The 17,710-nt window shown below is 43.7% G+C and overlaps 1 protein-coding gene and 1 long non-coding RNA gene across 2 annotated transcripts; both read left to right on the forward strand.

The window, feature by feature from the left end:
* Positions 1-924: 924 nt before the first annotated feature.
* On the forward strand, positions 925-6,191 carry LOC127345663 (S-formylglutathione hydrolase). Its single transcript, XM_051372155.2, has 7 exons — positions 925-1,131; positions 1,219-1,336; positions 3,056-3,103; positions 4,035-4,231; positions 4,390-4,488; positions 4,590-4,655; positions 5,841-6,191. The coding sequence occupies exons 1-7, from the start codon at positions 970-972 to the stop codon at positions 6,021-6,023; spliced, it is 873 nt and encodes a 290-aa protein (XP_051228115.1). The 5' UTR covers positions 925-969; the 3' UTR covers positions 6,024-6,191.
* A 3,455-nt stretch (positions 6,192-9,646) lies between these two features.
* On the forward strand, positions 9,647-11,614 carry LOC127345664 (uncharacterized). Its single transcript, XR_007878794.1, has 2 exons — positions 9,647-9,855; positions 10,310-11,614. It is a non-coding gene; the product is annotated as an uncharacterized lncRNA (long non-coding RNA).
* Positions 11,615-17,710: the final 6,096 nt, after the last annotated feature.

Raw genomic sequence — 17,710 nt, forward strand, 5'->3', positions numbered from 1 at the left:
TTAGGTGAAATAATGATGATCAGCAAAAATGTTTGGTATAAATGAGTAATGAACTTAATTTATTCCAGTGGAGTTGTCCAAGTTTTTCTAATAAATTGGATATACAATTTAACGATTAATGGAGGCATGTAATGTATCTCCTATGAGAAAAATAAATAATACTATATGGGTGTTTAACATCTCGTTTGCGAAATATTGTTTTGCACCTAACAAAAATTTGTGAATTTTTGAAAATTTTCACCAAAAGCTTCAATAATTTCGGCTAAATTAATGCAAGTGCACACCCTCCACAATGCACTCGAGCTAAGTTGGTAAGCTGATTTATTTTAAATTTTCCATGTGGTTCTTATTTCCCCCCTTTCTAAGATCACCGGATTTGCGTAAATCAGTCAAAAAAATTGACAAGTTTTTCTACCACCTTCACAATACACGGGAAAACCTTAAATTGTTAGATGAGACATATGTCCTAATTTGATAACAAGAATAGCCCCTAAAACTGTAGAACTATGCTCATATACGTGGTTATCTTTAACCTTGAATCTCTCAACTCCAGCATGCGAAAAATCCTAGTCCCACGAGGGGTCATCCTCCCTGCCGCCCACCTTCACAATACACGAGAAAAACTCAAATTGATAGATAAGACATATGTCCCAATTTAACAACAAGAAGAGCCCCTAAAAATCTAGAACTACGCTTAAGATGTTATATTTTTATACCTAAAAAAAGTGGTTGTCTTTAACCTTGAATCTCTCAGTCTAACATGCAAACTCGAGGAATAGGAGAAAAAGGATAGCTAGACATATTGGGCCTCTCTAGCATCTGCAGTTTTGGGCCTTACTTGTAGGAGCGGAGGGATGAAAGGAGGCGATCATTCCCTTTGGATATTGGCATCCCCTCTTCTAGAATCTACACGCTCCGTCACTCCCAGTCCACTACTCCCTCTCGCCCCCCACCTCGCCGGCGATCGCGATGGCGGCGACCGCTCCCCCGCCCGCGGCGGCGCTGGAGCAGCTGAGCAAGACCAAGATGTTCGGCGGCCACAACCTCCGCTTCCGCCACCACAGCGCCACGCTCGGCTGCCCCATGACCTTCTCCCTCTTCCTCCCCGCCGCCCCGCCGTCCAAGCTCCCAGCAAGTGCCCTAACCCGCTCGCCCACGGACCATTATCCCCGCCAGGCCGCCATTGGAATCTGATATCTCCTCTCCGTTTTGGCGCAGGTGCTGTACTGGCTCTCGGGTCTCACCTGCACCGACGAGAACTTCATCATCAAGTCCGGCGCCCAGCGCGCCGCCGCGGCCCACGGCGTCGCCCTCGTCGCCCCTGACACGTCCCCGCGTATGTCGAGACCAAACCCCTCTCTCGTCGCGTTTAATTTCTAGGGTTTTATACCTGCTCGTCCTTCTACGGCCGTACCATCCAAAAGCAGTAAGGTTAAGATTTTTTTGGTGAAAAATGTTTGGTGGTTTGAGCATTTAGATTTGGGAATCAGGATGCCTCTACCAGTGCAATTGTAGGACGTACCCAATACCCATATGCCTGCAGATGTCACGGGGTCACAACCAAAGCGCTGCACTGCCTTGCCTACTTGGTTGTCAAATTGCTGTGATAAAATTCAGGATAAGTATGAAGTGGCATGAATTATGCATGTTGAGTTTCAATAGAAAATGATCACCAATGCCTCATTTGTGCTTGACGCTTCAACTTATAACTGGTTCTTGGATTATGTTTTGTGTGTGCTTAAGGATGCACTCATTTCTAAACATTGTGCTAGGCAGGGACTATTGAGGGCCTAAATCTAATCACTAATGTGCTAATTGCATCATTGTCAGTTGTGGGATTGCACAGATCTTCTGATACTTTTCTGGCTAAAACTGGTGTGAGACTAGTAACTAGTAAGTTTCACAATTGGGTCTGTTGCACCTATGCAGCTGTAAATAGTCTTGATCCATTTTTTTTTCAGGTTGGGCATGGTTATACTCATGAGTATCACCCCACTCATACAATAACACTTTGGCCAAATAATAACGTGTTGCTTGGTAATTGGGGTGACTCCCATGTCCATTTGCTAGCACTGCACTTCAGTTTGACTGTTCGGAATTGCCGCTGCTTAATGGTTGTGTCATTCCGTTTTGTGGCTCCGTCGATTATTGTATCCAAAATTGTTTGCTGCAGTGGGTCGATACTTTCCACAGGTCTCCATGTAGGGATCACTTTTCTGCTGAGTGTCTGACCCCAAATTCCAATTTCCCATATAAGGAGTAGGTCACTTTCCATGCTATTTAGTATACATTTTTACTCTTTTATGACGAAAGACTTTTCGTGGTGTCTACCAATTTGGACATGTCAAAAAGTGTCCATTGTCATGTTGCTACCCGGTAGCTTAGTAGGTTTAGCAAGCCTCCCGCATGAGTAATCTAATCCTCCACAATAGTGCTGCTGGTGTATGGAGCTGAAGGAACAAGATAACCATAAGAATTTTGGTATCTTTCTGACACATAATAACTTACATTTTACAGTTTGGATTGTTAGGGGCTAGAAGACGTTTCAGTTCATAACCAAACGAGGCCAACAGAACACATTCTACGTCTTGTCTAGAGCATGTATAAACTGTATTTTATATTTCATTCTATTCGACCTAGTTGAGCAATTAGATAGATCTGAAGGCTGGTAGACGTCATAATCAAATAAGGCCAACAAAACAGAACCTGCTTCTTGTCTGGGCATGTGTAAACTGTATTTTACATTTCATTTTTTCTACCTAGTTGAGCAATAAGATAGATCTGTTCAGTCTAAAGATGGCGAAGAGTTGAATCTGAATAACTTTACAGTCATTCTAGTTTGATGAACGACTGCCTTCTTCCTGATATTCTTGCGACAAATGAAGTGTTTTGTTTTCTGTAGCTACCAAACAACTTGTCTTCAATGTGATCTCATCTCTGTTGCTTTTGCTTATTACCTTTCTTTTGTTGAGAACGCATTATAGGATTCTTGGACCTTATTTAAACTCTTAAACCTTTTCCTTTTCTTATCATTCTTCTCCTTTGTTTCATGCAGGTGGACTAAATGTAGAAGGAGAGGCAGATAGTTGGGATTTTGGTGTTGGTAATAACTATAACTAAGACAATCTTGCTTGACATTTGCAATTTATACGATATGTGACAACTTCCATGAGAGTATAACTTACTGCATGACATCCTGTGCCATGAATGGAATATTAATGTATCCTTCATAGCATCCATTGAAAATATTTCAGTAGCTTGACTGTTTTCTGTTTTTGTGTTAAGTTTATGTTGCTTTGCTGATATTGTGTTGGATATGGAGTAGATATTTATAATTTTTTCAGTTTTTCTTAAAAACATATGCACATAAATACACTAACATGTTCTTAATAGATGAAACCTCTCGTGGAGTTGCTAAGAAAATAAATATTTAATCAACACATTGAACTAGGAATATCCTTTTCATTTTGACATTGCTATATCTCTATGTGGTCAAAGCTCAGTTAGAAGGTAGTCAGATTGTACTAGCGATAACACACTTTGTCTCAGCCATCAGCATGCCACCAGCCCATATGTTTAACTAATTAATTAATTATCTAAAACACAGCAGATATATATCCTGTGGTTTAGATTTTTCCATATGAAAGTGGGATCTGATAATATGGTTGCCCTTTGGCCTTTGTTAACCTGTTAAGACACAAACACATGCCCTATTCAGCAAGTCGATCCGGCAACTAGGGCAAAAAGAAATATTATGTGGCCATTAACTCTTTCATCTACTACCTACGTTTGTCCGTTAAGATTTTATAATTGAATACCTCTTATTCTTGGATCAAAATAAGAATTTATGTTCATGAGTTCATGCTATGGATGCCCTGGTTTTCTTTTCTCCATTAGAGAGTCCAGATTGTTTACATTTGTCAAGTTCTTGTAAGCAAGCACCACTTGAAGCATTGTGTCATGTTGATAAGTTTATGTGTCTGTGCATGTGGCTAGAGGTGCCTAACATTCCTTTTTTGACTATTCATGAGTAGGTGCTGGATTTTATTTGAATGCCACAAATGATAAGTGGAAAAATTGGCGCATGTATGACTATGTTGTTAAGGAGCTGCCAGAAGTTTTAAGTGGCAACTTTGAACAGCTTAACATGTCATGTGCATCAATTTTTGGTCACTCTATGGGAGGTCATGGTGCACTGACTATCTACTTGAAGAACACTGACAAATACAAGGTAGTATTTGTTTAAACCTCAGTACCTGGAAATCTCTGTCTAGAAATCTTTTCCAAATCAGGAAACTTGTAGGTGTCGACTTCATATACAACCTGTACTCTCTTATTATTATTTCAATCAAATCTCACTTGGCCTTTTGAACATATTTATATATGCAGTCAGTGTCTGCATTTGCTCCAATTGCTAACCCAATAAACTGCCCTTGGGGTCAGAAAGCATTCTCAAACTATTTGGGTTCAGCTAAATCTGAATGGGAGGTAAGTCCTCTCTGGGGTCATCTCCCTCCCTCCCTCTCTCCATCCATTCTCAAACGAGACATGTCAAATATGTATTACTTAATAGTGTGTCCTTGTTGCAGGAATACGATGCAACCTGCTTAATTAAAAAGTCCAATGGAGTTTCAACTTCTATCCTGATTGACCAGGTATAAATGTATAATGCAACTATGAAATGAATAGTGTCCAATTCCTGCTTTCAGGCTATTTCTAGCCCATCGTGTTGTTTAACCTATGTTGCCGGAATGAAACCATTTAGCATGTTAAGTTGCATGTTTCGATCCGAGTGTAGTGACTACTGAGCAGCTAGTCATCTCCACGGGCATGTAAGGTGGTTGGAAAATGTTGCTTCAATTTACAAGTGAGCATTGAACTAGGACCTGCTGTCAGGCATTTGTGACAGCATGTAGTCATCCTCCTGGATAATATGCAGCTGATCGGTTAGTTATAAATTGAGCTACATAACAATTTCAAATGAGTTGGTGTCTGAAAGGCATGAAGCCATTTTGATTGGTATGCATGCTTTTGTTCTCTTTTACACTGGATATGCTTTCCTAAAGTGATAGTCTTTACTTTCTAGCTCGGTTAGCACTGGTCAAAGTCTGTTGCACATTCAGTAAGAGCCTGTCAAAGCCATGTCATGGCAAGTCTTTATCAGACATGCTTGTAGAAGTTCCATAGGCGTAGCATTCCTTTTCTGCCAGTGAATTAGTTTCTGAAAGACATGAAGCCATTTTTTTTTTGCGAAAGACAAAGCGGATTCAATCATTTTGGTGGTCTTCTACACTGGATATGCTTTTATATGATTGCCTCATTAAGTGACAGTATGTACTGTCTAGATTGGTTAGCATTGGTAGGAGTCTGTTGTCGCATGTTCAGTAAGAGTCTATCAAGGTCATGTCACGGTGTTTCTGTATCAGACATGCTTGTAGAAGTTCCATCAGTGTAGCATCCATTACCTCTCGTGTTATGATTACACATGGTCAACTCAACTGCCCAGAGCTGACGGTTGGCAGGTCAACACAACTGCATGATGGAATTGATTGTACATAGCATGATAGTTTTGATGAACATGGTGAAAGACTGAAAGGGCAGGTCCCTGAAGGGTAGTTCAGTTGTACACAAGTTGTTATTCGATGGATATGGATTCCAAAACTTATCCCTATGATGATTTGCCATCTTACAGTATGCTGCTATTTGCAAAGTTGTGTACACTACCAAACGCTGTCACATCTGTCTTTGTTAGTCCGTCCCTCCAAAAATTGTAGTGTAAATAAACGGTTACTGCAAAACCACTTATCTATTTCTTTTTTTGCCTTGCTAAATTTGAATAGGGAGAGGATGACAAGTTCCTGGCTGAGCAGCTGCTGGCTGGCAACTTCGAGGAGGCGTGTAAGGCCGCGGGAGTTCCCCTGAATCTGCGCATGCAGCCGGGATACGACCATTCCTTCTTCTTCATCGCCACGTTCATCGATGATCACATCGCCCACCACGCTCAGTTTCTCAAGAGGGCTTGACTGTCCAGTCACCTGTAGTGATGCAGTAAAGAGAGTTGCTGAGTCATGGTGTCGCTCCGACCTGTCAGCATACCATCTGTACCGTCGTGTGTCTATGTAAACGTGCTCTTTGCTCGCTTTGTGGTGAACCTTGTGTCCAGCTGCGAATAATATGGAGGACATGGTATCTCCGCTCCGACATGTTAGCCTCTGTAGGATTATTGGCGCCGATGCAAACCATTTCTGGAGGAATGGGTGATTGGGTCTTTGGCCAAGAGTGATGTTCCACACACATGATGCTCAGGTATGCCCTCTCCCCATTATTCCCGCCGTGCAATATATCGACCCATTCCTGTGCGTCCAGCGAGTAGGATCTGGTCGCGAATATTTTACCCCATGTGGGGAAGTTTGAGCCACTTGTATTAATTTTTTTTTGCTGGGAACGCTGATTCGTGCTTAGAAAAAACGCGAGAGATAAGTTGGAATATGTTCTCTCTTTGTGCGAGAGAGATCTCCAGTCAGGTACTGGATGGATGGCAATTATCATGCACGCATGACCGCACGGTGCAATTCGCAATCCCTCTCACAAAACCCTCGTCGCTCCGTCAGATCGTAGCCACGAGTCCATAACAACGCCTGGTGGTGATAGCTGAGCCTGAGAGCATCTCCAGTCGCGTCCCCAAACCGCGCCGGATCGAGCGTTTGAGGGTACGTGTTTTGTTCGTGCCGCGTTTGGGGGACGTCGCTCCCCAGCCGCGTCCCCCAAACGCCGCCCCCAATCAGAAATTCAAATAGATGCATTTAAAAGAGATCGTTCCCGCCGATTCGTCATGATCAGAGTAGCGGCGATCGATCAAAGTACTGGGCGCGCGATCATATTACAGACCGGTGGTGCATGCAAATTAGAAGAAGGGGAAGGGGTTGGGCGACGGCGTCGTATCCTGAGTCGACGCAGGCCCGTCGAGCACGACGACCTCGTCGCGATCCGCTGTTCTGTGCATGGTGCGTCGCTCCGTCGCCGACGCAGAGGCCGACGCAGTGTAGCGATGAAGACGCGTCGGCTGCTCTTCTTCTGCCGCTGCCGCCGCCGATGCCGATGCCGCTGCCAGGGCCGCCGCGTCCGCCGCCGCCATTTTGGCTTCGATGTCGTCGAGGATCTGGCCTTTGAAGAAGTTGTGCGCCGCTCGCGTCCGGGGAGACATTCCCTCTGTCGACGTTCTCAGCAGGGACATGTCATCCCTGCGTTTCTTGAGCTCCAGCTTCTCCTCTTGCCTCTTGAGCAGCTCGGCCCACCTTTGGTCGGCCTTCTTGTCGCGGGAGATAAAGGTCGAGGAGACGTCGGCGAGGCATTTCGTGATCGACGCATGCGTCTTCTCAGACGACGCAGCGTCGGCCAAGGCGGCCTTGGCAGCCTTGTTGCCAGTAGGACGCCCTGTCGAAGTTGCCAGCGGCGCGTCCAGATCAATGGCGTCCTTCCCCTTGGACAGCGACAAGCGCGTCAGCCGCCATTTCTCATTCATTTTGAGCTTGCCATAGCAATGCATGAGCACGAAAGACTTGTGACCTTCCGAGTTCTTCGCGTACAAATCCATGGCCCGATCAAACTAACCAAAGGAAGCAGAGTCATTTCATCGAACACAATGTAGGCGCTACGGATTATGGAAGAAACAGTCGTACCAGTTTGGCGACGTCGGCGCCGCTGTCGCCTCTGCTCTCTAAGTCGTGATGGTACCCATGGAAGGAGTTCACCGACGCCTGGATGATGGCCCATCGCGTCGACATTGCCTTTTGGCTCCTCTTCATTGTCACTTTGTTGTAGTCGCTGTTGATGAGCTTGCGCTCATCGAACTCGGCCTTGATTCTCGCCCAATACTTCCCGCCTTTTTGGTTGGCGCCGATGATGAAGTCATGGCTCACCGTCGCCCACGACTCGCACAGACAAAGATCTTCCAGAGGCGTCCACTTCGGGCCTCGTGTGCCCGATGCCTTCTTCTTCTTCTTCTTCTTCGTCCTCACGCCGTCCGCGTCTACCTCCACGAGATCATCGTCACCGGCACCCTCGTCGTCCTCTTCCTCGTCGCCCTCTTCGTCCTCATCGTCGTCCTCCTCGTCGTCCTCCACCCCCTCCTCTTCGTCGTCGTCCTCCTCCTCAACCCCGTCGTCCTCCTCAGCACCGGTGCCGTCGTATTCGAGCGGACCCCTGCGGCCGGTGAAAGGGTCGCCGTCCGGACCGGGTCCTGGCTCGCGCTGCTCGTACGCCGGGGAGTAGAGGTTGTTGGGGTTGAAGCCGCCGTGCGACAGCGCATCCTGGTAGTGCAGCGACAAGTTAGGCGTCACGCACCCGGGAGTGGCGGAGGGGCCGTCGTTGTAGAAGGCGGCTTGCGACGGAGAGATCACTCCCGGAACGTACACCGGCATGGACGTACTCCATGGGCTCGCGTTGGTGGCGGCGATACACCCGGCCATTACGTGCTGGTGCTGGCGCGCCGCCTGAGCCTTCTTCTCCAGCTCCACCGCCCTCCGTCCTTTCCGCTCCGCCGTCGATAGCTTCCGGCGCAGGCAATCTTGCTGCCATTGATCTTTGGTCATTCCTTCAGGCTTCTTCTTCGCAGCCGGCGCCTTCCGCGGCTTCGCGAACGGCGCTTTCGCCCCTTTCGTCGCATTGTCCGGCGGCTTCTTGCCCGCTTTCTTCGCCATCTTTTTGGGGGCTGTCGGCGGCGCCATGGAATGGGGAGAGGGTAGCGGCGGCGGGTGGACGGCGGGAGGGAGAAAGAAATCGGCGGGATAGGAGAAATGAATCGGCGGCGGGATATGTTTTGGGAGGCCTGTGCGCGGCGGTATAGGCGCGATTTGGCGGGAGCGGCGGGATTTGGCGGGAGTGTGAGACGAATTTTCCCTGTGCCGCTGACGGGTCGGCTCCGCGTCGGTTGGCCCCGCTTTTCGTTGTGTCCGGCGTCCCCGGAGCGTCCCCTGTGGGACGGGGACGGGCTCGGTGCGCCGGACACCGTATTGGAGCGCGCCGGACAAAAATGGGCTTTGGGGGACGCGGCTGGAACATTTTTTTTGTCCGGCGCGCCCCAAATCCCTTTGGGGGACGCGACTGGAGATGCTCTGAGTTTTTTTTGTTTGAAAACCCTGTTGTATCCCGGGTTGATTAATCCGACCAACGTTTCGCTGCCGCTCTGAAGCCCAAGATTATGAAGATGGATCAGTCAAAAAAAAAGAAGATTATGAAGATGCTCCAGTAAAAAACTACTGCTGCACACTGCGCAGCTCGAGAGGCACGTCTTCAATGGCACCAATTTCGTCGCAAGCGGCAGAGACCCGGCCGCGTGCGGTGCGCTGGTGGCCGACCACCGCCCACCTATCCCATTGTCCCGGCGTGGCAGGCATCATTATTTACCCCCTGCGCGGCATCCCAGGCCATTTATTACGCTTCCTCAGATCGCATCTGAGCCCTTCCCGGCTAACCCCGTCCAAAGCTACAGTAGCCAGCTGACTCGTGGGACCCACCCGTGGAGAGGGCCACAGGGCAGAAGCTGTGGGCGAGCGCGTGATCGGTCGCTCCCGGTAGCGAGCCCTCCGCTCCGGGGTTTATTTCTACCGCGGCTTGGACAGTGGGAGAGAGCCAGTTTGCCATAGAGGGATAGAGAGAGGAGTGGAGTAGATCTAGCGGCGGGGCTCCGGCCCGCCAGGGCCAGGGCCAGGGCCAGGGCCGGAGGCTAGATCTCGGCCTCGGCCGGCCGACCACCGGCGGTCTGCTCGTCGGTACGTACGTGCCGAGGCCTGAAGAGGCGCGCGCAGGGCGAGGCGCCGGATCTTGCACGGCAAGGATCTCAACGACGGACGGGAGGTATAAATCGCTTCTGCTGCTCTAGATAATTTCGTCTGTTTCTCCAAGTAAACGTTGCACGCTAGGTTACCACTTACTTTTTTTTATGGTAGCCGGCTGGGGTGTGCATCTTAACTGCAGAATTGTTGCTCACCCACCGCAGATCTGTGCATGCTTTTCTTTCGACCTGGTAGATCCGTACATGTTTTACTTTTGAGCTGGCAGATCTCAAGTGTTGATTTGGTACGACTAGCTGGATTGGTAGGATTTCCAAAGTGTTCTTGCTTGGTCAAATTTACAGTAAAGAAAGATTATACTCATGATTCGTAGATACTCATGATTCGTAGATACTCATGATTATACTCGTTTCGTAGATACTCATGATTCTGTACTCTACTTCTCTCTATAAAGAAAGATTATATGCATTTTTTGTTGAGTTGTCAACTAACAGTCACAAATAATTTCATATGCATAGGTCCTCTGTTGGATCAAATATTGCCACTGTTTTTCTCTCTAGGCAAGGATATATTAGATCAAGCATCATATCATGTACGCCGTAAGCTTTTGCAACGCCCTCACCGTTAGTGTCTACTGGTTGGATCATGCTTCTGTTTATGAGCTCATTTAAGTAACCCTCTCCTAGCTTAAGTGGTCCAATTTTTTGATTTTATGATACACAAAACCTTCAGCTATCCATTTCCATATCGGCTGGTCTCTCTTAATTTTGTAATCCTCTGGAAATATGCTTAGATATAATAAATGATGCGAAGGTAGATCATAGAACAACAACAGCACCATCTTTAGCCTCAATAAAGTTGGGTTAGGCTAGAGATACAACACAACAGGAGCCACACACTCACAATATGATAAACGCTATATTATATCTAGTAAAGGAGGTTATTGGCTTGTGGGTTATGTCTGAGTGGTGATCTAGAAGTCAATCCTCTTTTACTAGTAGTTTTGATTCACCTTTTCATCTCTAGGGTTAGTTATTATGCCTAAGTATGTTTTGAGAAGATTATAAGATTAGGCAAGGTCATTTGATCCGGAAATGGATAGCTGAATGTTTTGTTTATCATTAAAAACAAGATATTAGACTATTTGTGCTAGGAGAAGGTTACTCAATGAGCTCCTAATCAGAAGTATGATTCAACCAATAGACATTAATGTTGATGATGAAGGCATGGAAAAATCTTACCGTGTACGTGATATGGTGATTGATCCAACACGTTTTTTTGCCAAGTGAAGAAAATGTGGCGAAATTGCATGGCAATGAGCAAAGAGTTTGTCTAATCTGAAACCAAGATTCGAAGGTTATCCATTCAAAAGAGCATGGTAGAGATATGACTAAACAGCAGCAGCTAGCATATCATATGTGGGATGTCTATCCAGTTCTGGTTATGTGGAACCTGGGAGTGCTACCTGTGCTGGAATTTGCATATTGTGCTGCATTGCTTCCATGTTGAGTTTCTGACCAATCAAGATGGTGATGACTAAAGTACACCACATTTGCCTTGTGATTTCATTCGTCTTCCATCTGCAATGATGTGAAGCTCTCGCTGTGACCCAGTTATCTTCTGCATTCTGCCCAAGCTGAATTATCCTTTTTAAGTTATTTGTGTTGTACAGAATAGTGTTAATCATGTTGTACTCCTGGCTGGTTTGCTGGCTTTGGTTATTCATTGTCTAACAGCTTTCAGAGTCTGTATACCAGAGCCGTGTAATGAAAGTATTGACCTCCATTCTAGTATCTTCTGAAGTAACGGCATTTTCTTTTGTAGTGCCTGTTTCCCTTCATTCGCCTTGTATCCGTCATGTTGGTTTGCATTTGCATAATCAGTGTTAATCTGTCCTGGCCTTGAGCTGATGCAGCAATTTCAAGAGGTTACGTTGGTGAGCAGTACATAATAATGTTAGTCTATACCAATGTCATGACTATTCGGGTCTGGTGTTGCCCAAATTACTGGAGTCTCAAAGGTAGACAATTTTTATTTTTGACAGTTCAAAGCCATTAGTTTTATAGCCAGCAACTAGAATTAAAATGAAAGTCAGAATCCATCCAAATAATCAATCAATCAAATAATATTATAGATGCAACGGGTGGGCTCCTTGGTACTGGCCCAGTTTCACCATGGGCTGCAACCACTAGGTTAGATGCACCCATGGTTTGTGCCGGAGACGGAGGTTAGTGGATGCGTCCCATGGTTTGTGCATGGTAGTAGCGAAGAGCCGAAGATGAGATTCAATGCATCACTTATTGATTATCCAGGTACAAGAACTATTACCTGTAGGCGTGCCTGTATCCACATCAGGAATGGACAGTAACGTAGATGCCCTTATTTCTGATTTTTAAGAACTGCTAGAATGCTTGCAATTGGATACATATGCCCACTTTTTATTCAGTATGTTATGTATCATGTACATCTTGTTGCAGTCTCTTCATTGGAAATGTTAGAGAAGATATCCGGTGTATCATTTGTACATCACGTAACCTAATAGATCATCACACAATGAATAGTAATGTTTAGTAGAATCAAAAAAAGATCCTAGAATCGGCGTAGAAGGGATATGCGCGTAGATGGCGAGGAGGGGTGGTGGTGGTGGGAATCGGCGCAGAGATGGCGGCGTCGTGAGAGGAGTGAGCAAGGGAGTTTACGGTACCGGCCGGTGTGTGGTGTGGCCGCGTGCGTATTATTGAGTTAGGCTGGGTCGGGCGAAATGGCCACGCGCTGATGCAGGTAGTACCAGCTGCATAGCCCATGCTACGACGCCACTTCTTTGTTGTTCCGAGGATTTTGGCTATATAGAGATGACCTGATTTTTCTTTACATTTCACAATATTGACTAAATAGAGTTTGTATGTATGTGATAAAGATTTGATTTAGTTGAAGTATATAAACATTTTCGTTGAAGACGGCACTTATGTTTTTAGCCCACACAGGCCAAGTATTCGTTTCAATGGCCAAGTATTCGTTTCAATGGATAACTGAATAATCAAACTAATGTTACTTCAGAATTGCATTGATCAGCAACCTAAGTAAAATAGTATCAATTAAGAACATGTGTTCAGCACATGTGTGCTTTACATTTTATGAGACCATCGAATGGATCAATGCAGCATGGCATCCGCCATCACTTGGTCAGTACAATGCTTGCATTCGGCTTAGTTCTAGAAATATAAACTTTGGAAGAGAACTGCTATCCCGATTCCCGAATTCTCGGTTGGGTGGAGATTTTCTGGGTAGACCTGACCTACCAAACACACCCTAAATGGACTAGGGAGTGCATGGACGTGCTGGACTGGCCCGCTGGGGCACCATAGCCATGGTGCTCGCCATCTTGATCTCAGACCGGGAATGGGGGAGCTGAGAGACGGGGGAGAACTGCTGTGCCATGGGACAGGGACGGAAGAAGTATAGAATAGATGTGTAAGGAGGTTTCTATAAAATGCATGGTGGTGGAAACGGAACATGCGATCTGACCGTTCATAGCTAATCGGACGACAGCGACAGAAGTTTGCAGATTTGCAGGATGTAGTTCATTCATTTTCAGGTGATACGTTCCCATGAAAGGATTGTACGCATTGTAGGCAAAAAGTCTGATTATGTACTCATAATATTTTGGGTGCTGTATACATTGTAAGAATACAAAGATTTTGAATCTGAACTCCCAACGCTTTGGATGCTATATGTATTGTTAAGTAAACAGACTCTGAATCTGAACTCCTAATGCTATGGCAAAAGACACTCAAATTCATATTCGATGATTGGAGGGTCTTTCTAATTTGTCGCTTGTTCCAAAATTTAGGTAGAGATTGTTGTTAGGAAACTTTCTCATGGTGTTATCTATTCCTCCTAGATGATTTAATTAAACAAGAAAATTCGTATTTTCTTAATTACTATCATACCATGTGTCATATATACACCATCCTATTTTCTATTTCTACGCTCTATATATAGTCACCTCTTCGAATAACATTAATGCTAAATCCATCTTGCTACAAGTTGTACATCTTCTATGATAATTATTGTAAGCAAGTATAGTTAGGCTGTAATAGAATAAATTAGAAATGAACCTATGCAAGACAGTTTGTAATACCAACAGATTAGCACTATATGCTGGCTCATGCATGGTTAAGTAGGTTTTACATCCCTATATGACTACTATTAGCACTATAGGCACAAGGTGTCCATGGTCATACTCGGTGAAGACGGCTAGATGTCAGGGTCGTCGCACAGGTCCCATTCCGCCCAGGCACAAGAAAGCCGTTGGCGTAGTTTCGGCCATCGGTACAGGCTCTCCGCCGTGACGGCGAGGTAACAATGTTATGGCTAGAACTGTGGCAATTTACCATAGTAATCTTACAAAAATCATAACTAAATCATTATAATTCAGAAAATATAAATAATATATCAAAATTTGCAGAAAAATAAGATCTATCTTGAAAAAATGTCAAACTTGCAATATTGCAAATATCTCAAAAAACCTTCTCAGAAATGAGATATCATGTTCGATGTTTCATAGCTTTCACGCTGAACGACCAATGCTCACTAGTAGAAACTGGGGTATTAGCACCGGTTTGTAAGTTCCATTTGCACCGGTTGCCCAACCGGTGCAAAGGAATTGGCACCAAAACCTCCCCTTTAGCACCGGTTGTGCTGTGAACCAGTGCTAAAGGGGTTCCACGTGGCCCGGGTCATGTGCTGCGCCTGGAGGACCCTTTAGCACCGGTTTGAGCCACGAACCGGTGCTAAAGGTTTGGTATAATTTACGCTATAAATTTTGATTTTTTTTTTGAAAACTTTTCGAATTTTTTTTCAGTTTTTTTTCATTTCTCTATTTTTGGATATTTGAATTGTTTGACAGTTTTCACTCTAATCTCTAATTACCCCTATTCTCATGTTAAATTACATACTCACTGTTAAATTTTTCGGTCGGTCCCCCATCCTCACACTGCTCTACCTTTATGACGCTTAAAATCTCCATTCCTTCCATACACGCTTTCAAGACTACACTCGCAACTCCTTATTAACGTGAATGCTATGAATTGTATTAACCACTTAGACGTTGGTAACACATGATTTTATTTTTTGAATTCCAAATAATTTAAAAAATAAGCAACAATGAACTTCAAATAATATTTATGCATAATTCAATTATTAATTGAAAACTCGAAAAATTTGAAAAAACAATAAAAAAATTCCAAAAAAGGAAAAAATAAAAAATCCAAAATAATGTGAAACATAAAAAAATTTAAAAAAACTGAAATAATCAACAAAAGAAATTCTAAAATTTCAAAAAATCTTTTTCTATGACAAAATCTAAAATCTTTCCTCCTTTCATATTTCCCTTGAGAATTCTAAGAAGCAAGATTTTGTGCAAACGGCCCACGGCCGTTGAAATTGGATGTAACATTTTGCGTAGATAGAATTTTTATATATTACACATTTTTTTAGTCCTTATGCAAAAGTTATAGCCTTTTTTTTTAATTTGGAACAACCTTTTTTTGCAAAAAAAATATAAAAATTCAAATTTTCCCTAAAAGTTGGTTGCGCGAGGTACATGCATGTCAAAGGATTTTGAAATTTGCATCTTTTTTACATTTTTTATTTATTTTTTACATGTATTTTCTGTGCGGGGGAGTGGGGAGGGGGTATAGCCACGAACCGGTGCTAAAGGTCCCCATTTTGCATCGGTTCGTGGCTGAAATCGGTGCTAAAGGTCACTACCTTTTAGTCCTGGTTTGAGCCACGAACATGTGCAAAAGGGGACCCTTTAGCACCGGTTTGAGCCACAGATAGGTGCTAGAGGTTTTGCGCTTGCCACATGGCTTAAACTGGTGCTAAAAGTGCCTTACAAACCGATGCTAAAGCCCTGCGGGTTCCCTGCGACGTCCTGACCGCTCGAACCGGTGCTAATGCGCCCTATAGTCTCAGTTCGTGGCGCAACCGGTGCTAAAGCTCCAGGCAGCCCCAAACATAAGCCATGTTTTCTGCTAGTGGTTATGGCTAGAATCGTGGCATAGTAATTGATAATTTGTCCATATTGTGCACACAACTGTATCTTTGGATGGAGAACAATGTTGTACGAAAAAGCTACTTTTCATTATCCGAGTTCCAAAAATAGGGTGTTTTGCGAAGCAACCACCAAATGAAAGTTTCACAATGGTACCATCCCATTTTTTTTTTAAATACTATACCACCTTACATGCATAATTTCCCAACCGGGGTATCTGAATCATTTTCGTACACCCCTCGTGAAAAAGACAAATTCCTGCCAGATCAGTAGGAAGTCTGTTAAATTTGAACTACAGGTACATGATCTAATGCTCATGATTTTTTGAAAAAAACATTTTTAGGTTAAAAATATGCTATTTCATCAAAGATCCACTCCAAATTTAGCGAGGCTCATCCTCGAGCTAAGAATAGGAAGTCCGTTAGATTTGAACTACATGTACATGATCTAATAAAATATATTTTTTCATCGGTGCTCCACTGGAAATTTAGCGAGTTTAAAATATGTTATTTCATCCCCGAGCTTAAGAATCTTCATGCCCGCCGTTTTGACCATAGTTTGAAACGAGTATAAGAAATTCAAAAAACGATCAAAACAATTAAAAACCTTCGTGTGGTGCCATATTATGTGACACAGTTGCAAGGGAAAATATCAAACTTAGAATATTGCAAATATCTCAAGAAAGCTTCTCAGAAATGAGCTATCATGTTCGATGTTTCATGGCTTTCAGGCCAAACGACCAATGTTATGGCTAGATCCGTAGCACAGTTTGCGATAATATGCCCATATTATGCGCACATTTGTATCTTGGGATGTCGAACAATATTCCAGGAGGAAGATTTTCTTTTCATCATACCAAAAAGCTATTTTCCATTTTTCGAGTAAAAAAATGGGGTGTTTTGTGAAGCAACCACTAAATGAAAGTTTCACAATGGTACAACCCAATTTAGAAAAATACTAGACCACCTTACATTCACAATCTCCCAACCGGGATATCTTAAACATTTTTATCCACCCCTCATGAAAAAGATAAATTCCTGCCAAATCGGTAGGAAGTCGGTTAGATTTGAACTATAGGTACATGATCTAATGCTTATAATTTTTTTTGGAAAAATCGTTTTTAGGTTAAAAAAAGATATAGATGTCATATTTGGGTTCCTCTCATTTTTTTGATTGAATTAGACATATTATTTGTCAAATTCGGATTTACAGATTTAAAGATATTAATTACTCCCATATTAAATAGGAAATGACAAAAAAATAAAATAATTTTATTATCATTTTAATTCAAGATTTATATTATTTGTTCATCGTAGTTTACATAAGTAATTGTTTGGAATTCAAAATATAAAGAAGTGCGACATCAAAGAATAGGGGTTAATAGGATTGATATGGTAGTATTATCAACAAGGTGCCATTTCTTTTAAGGAAGCTCATCCGGAAGGAATAGAAAAGTTAAGGGTGCTAGAGCTGGAGTAGTGTGAGGATGGGTGACTGACCGGAAAGTTTGGCCACGAGTGCAACGTGACCTAATATTAAGTGTAGTTAGAGTTAGAATGATCCATTTGAGAGATCAAATTTTGTTTTTTTTTGAATATTTAGGGCTAGAGCAGTGTAAGCATGGGTTACTGACCGGGAAGTTTTACCACGAGTGTAACCTGACCTAATATTAAGTGTAGTTAGAGTTAAAATGATCCATGTGAGAGATTAAAAAATTGAAAAAAAACTAGATTTTTTTTTTAAAAATCGAGCTAGAATATGCAAACGGCCGTTTGGTCTATGCCGATAGCCAGCCAGTGCCGAGGCTATTGTACTGACGGTAAGGCGTCGATGGCGTTCGTCGGGACGGTGCTGTGCTGAC

Source organism: Lolium perenne, chromosome 3 (genome assembly GCF_019359855.2).
Source record: "Lolium perenne isolate Kyuss_39 chromosome 3, Kyuss_2.0, whole genome shotgun sequence".
In the NCBI taxonomy this organism is placed as follows: Eukaryota; Viridiplantae; Streptophyta; class Magnoliopsida; order Poales; family Poaceae; genus Lolium; species Lolium perenne.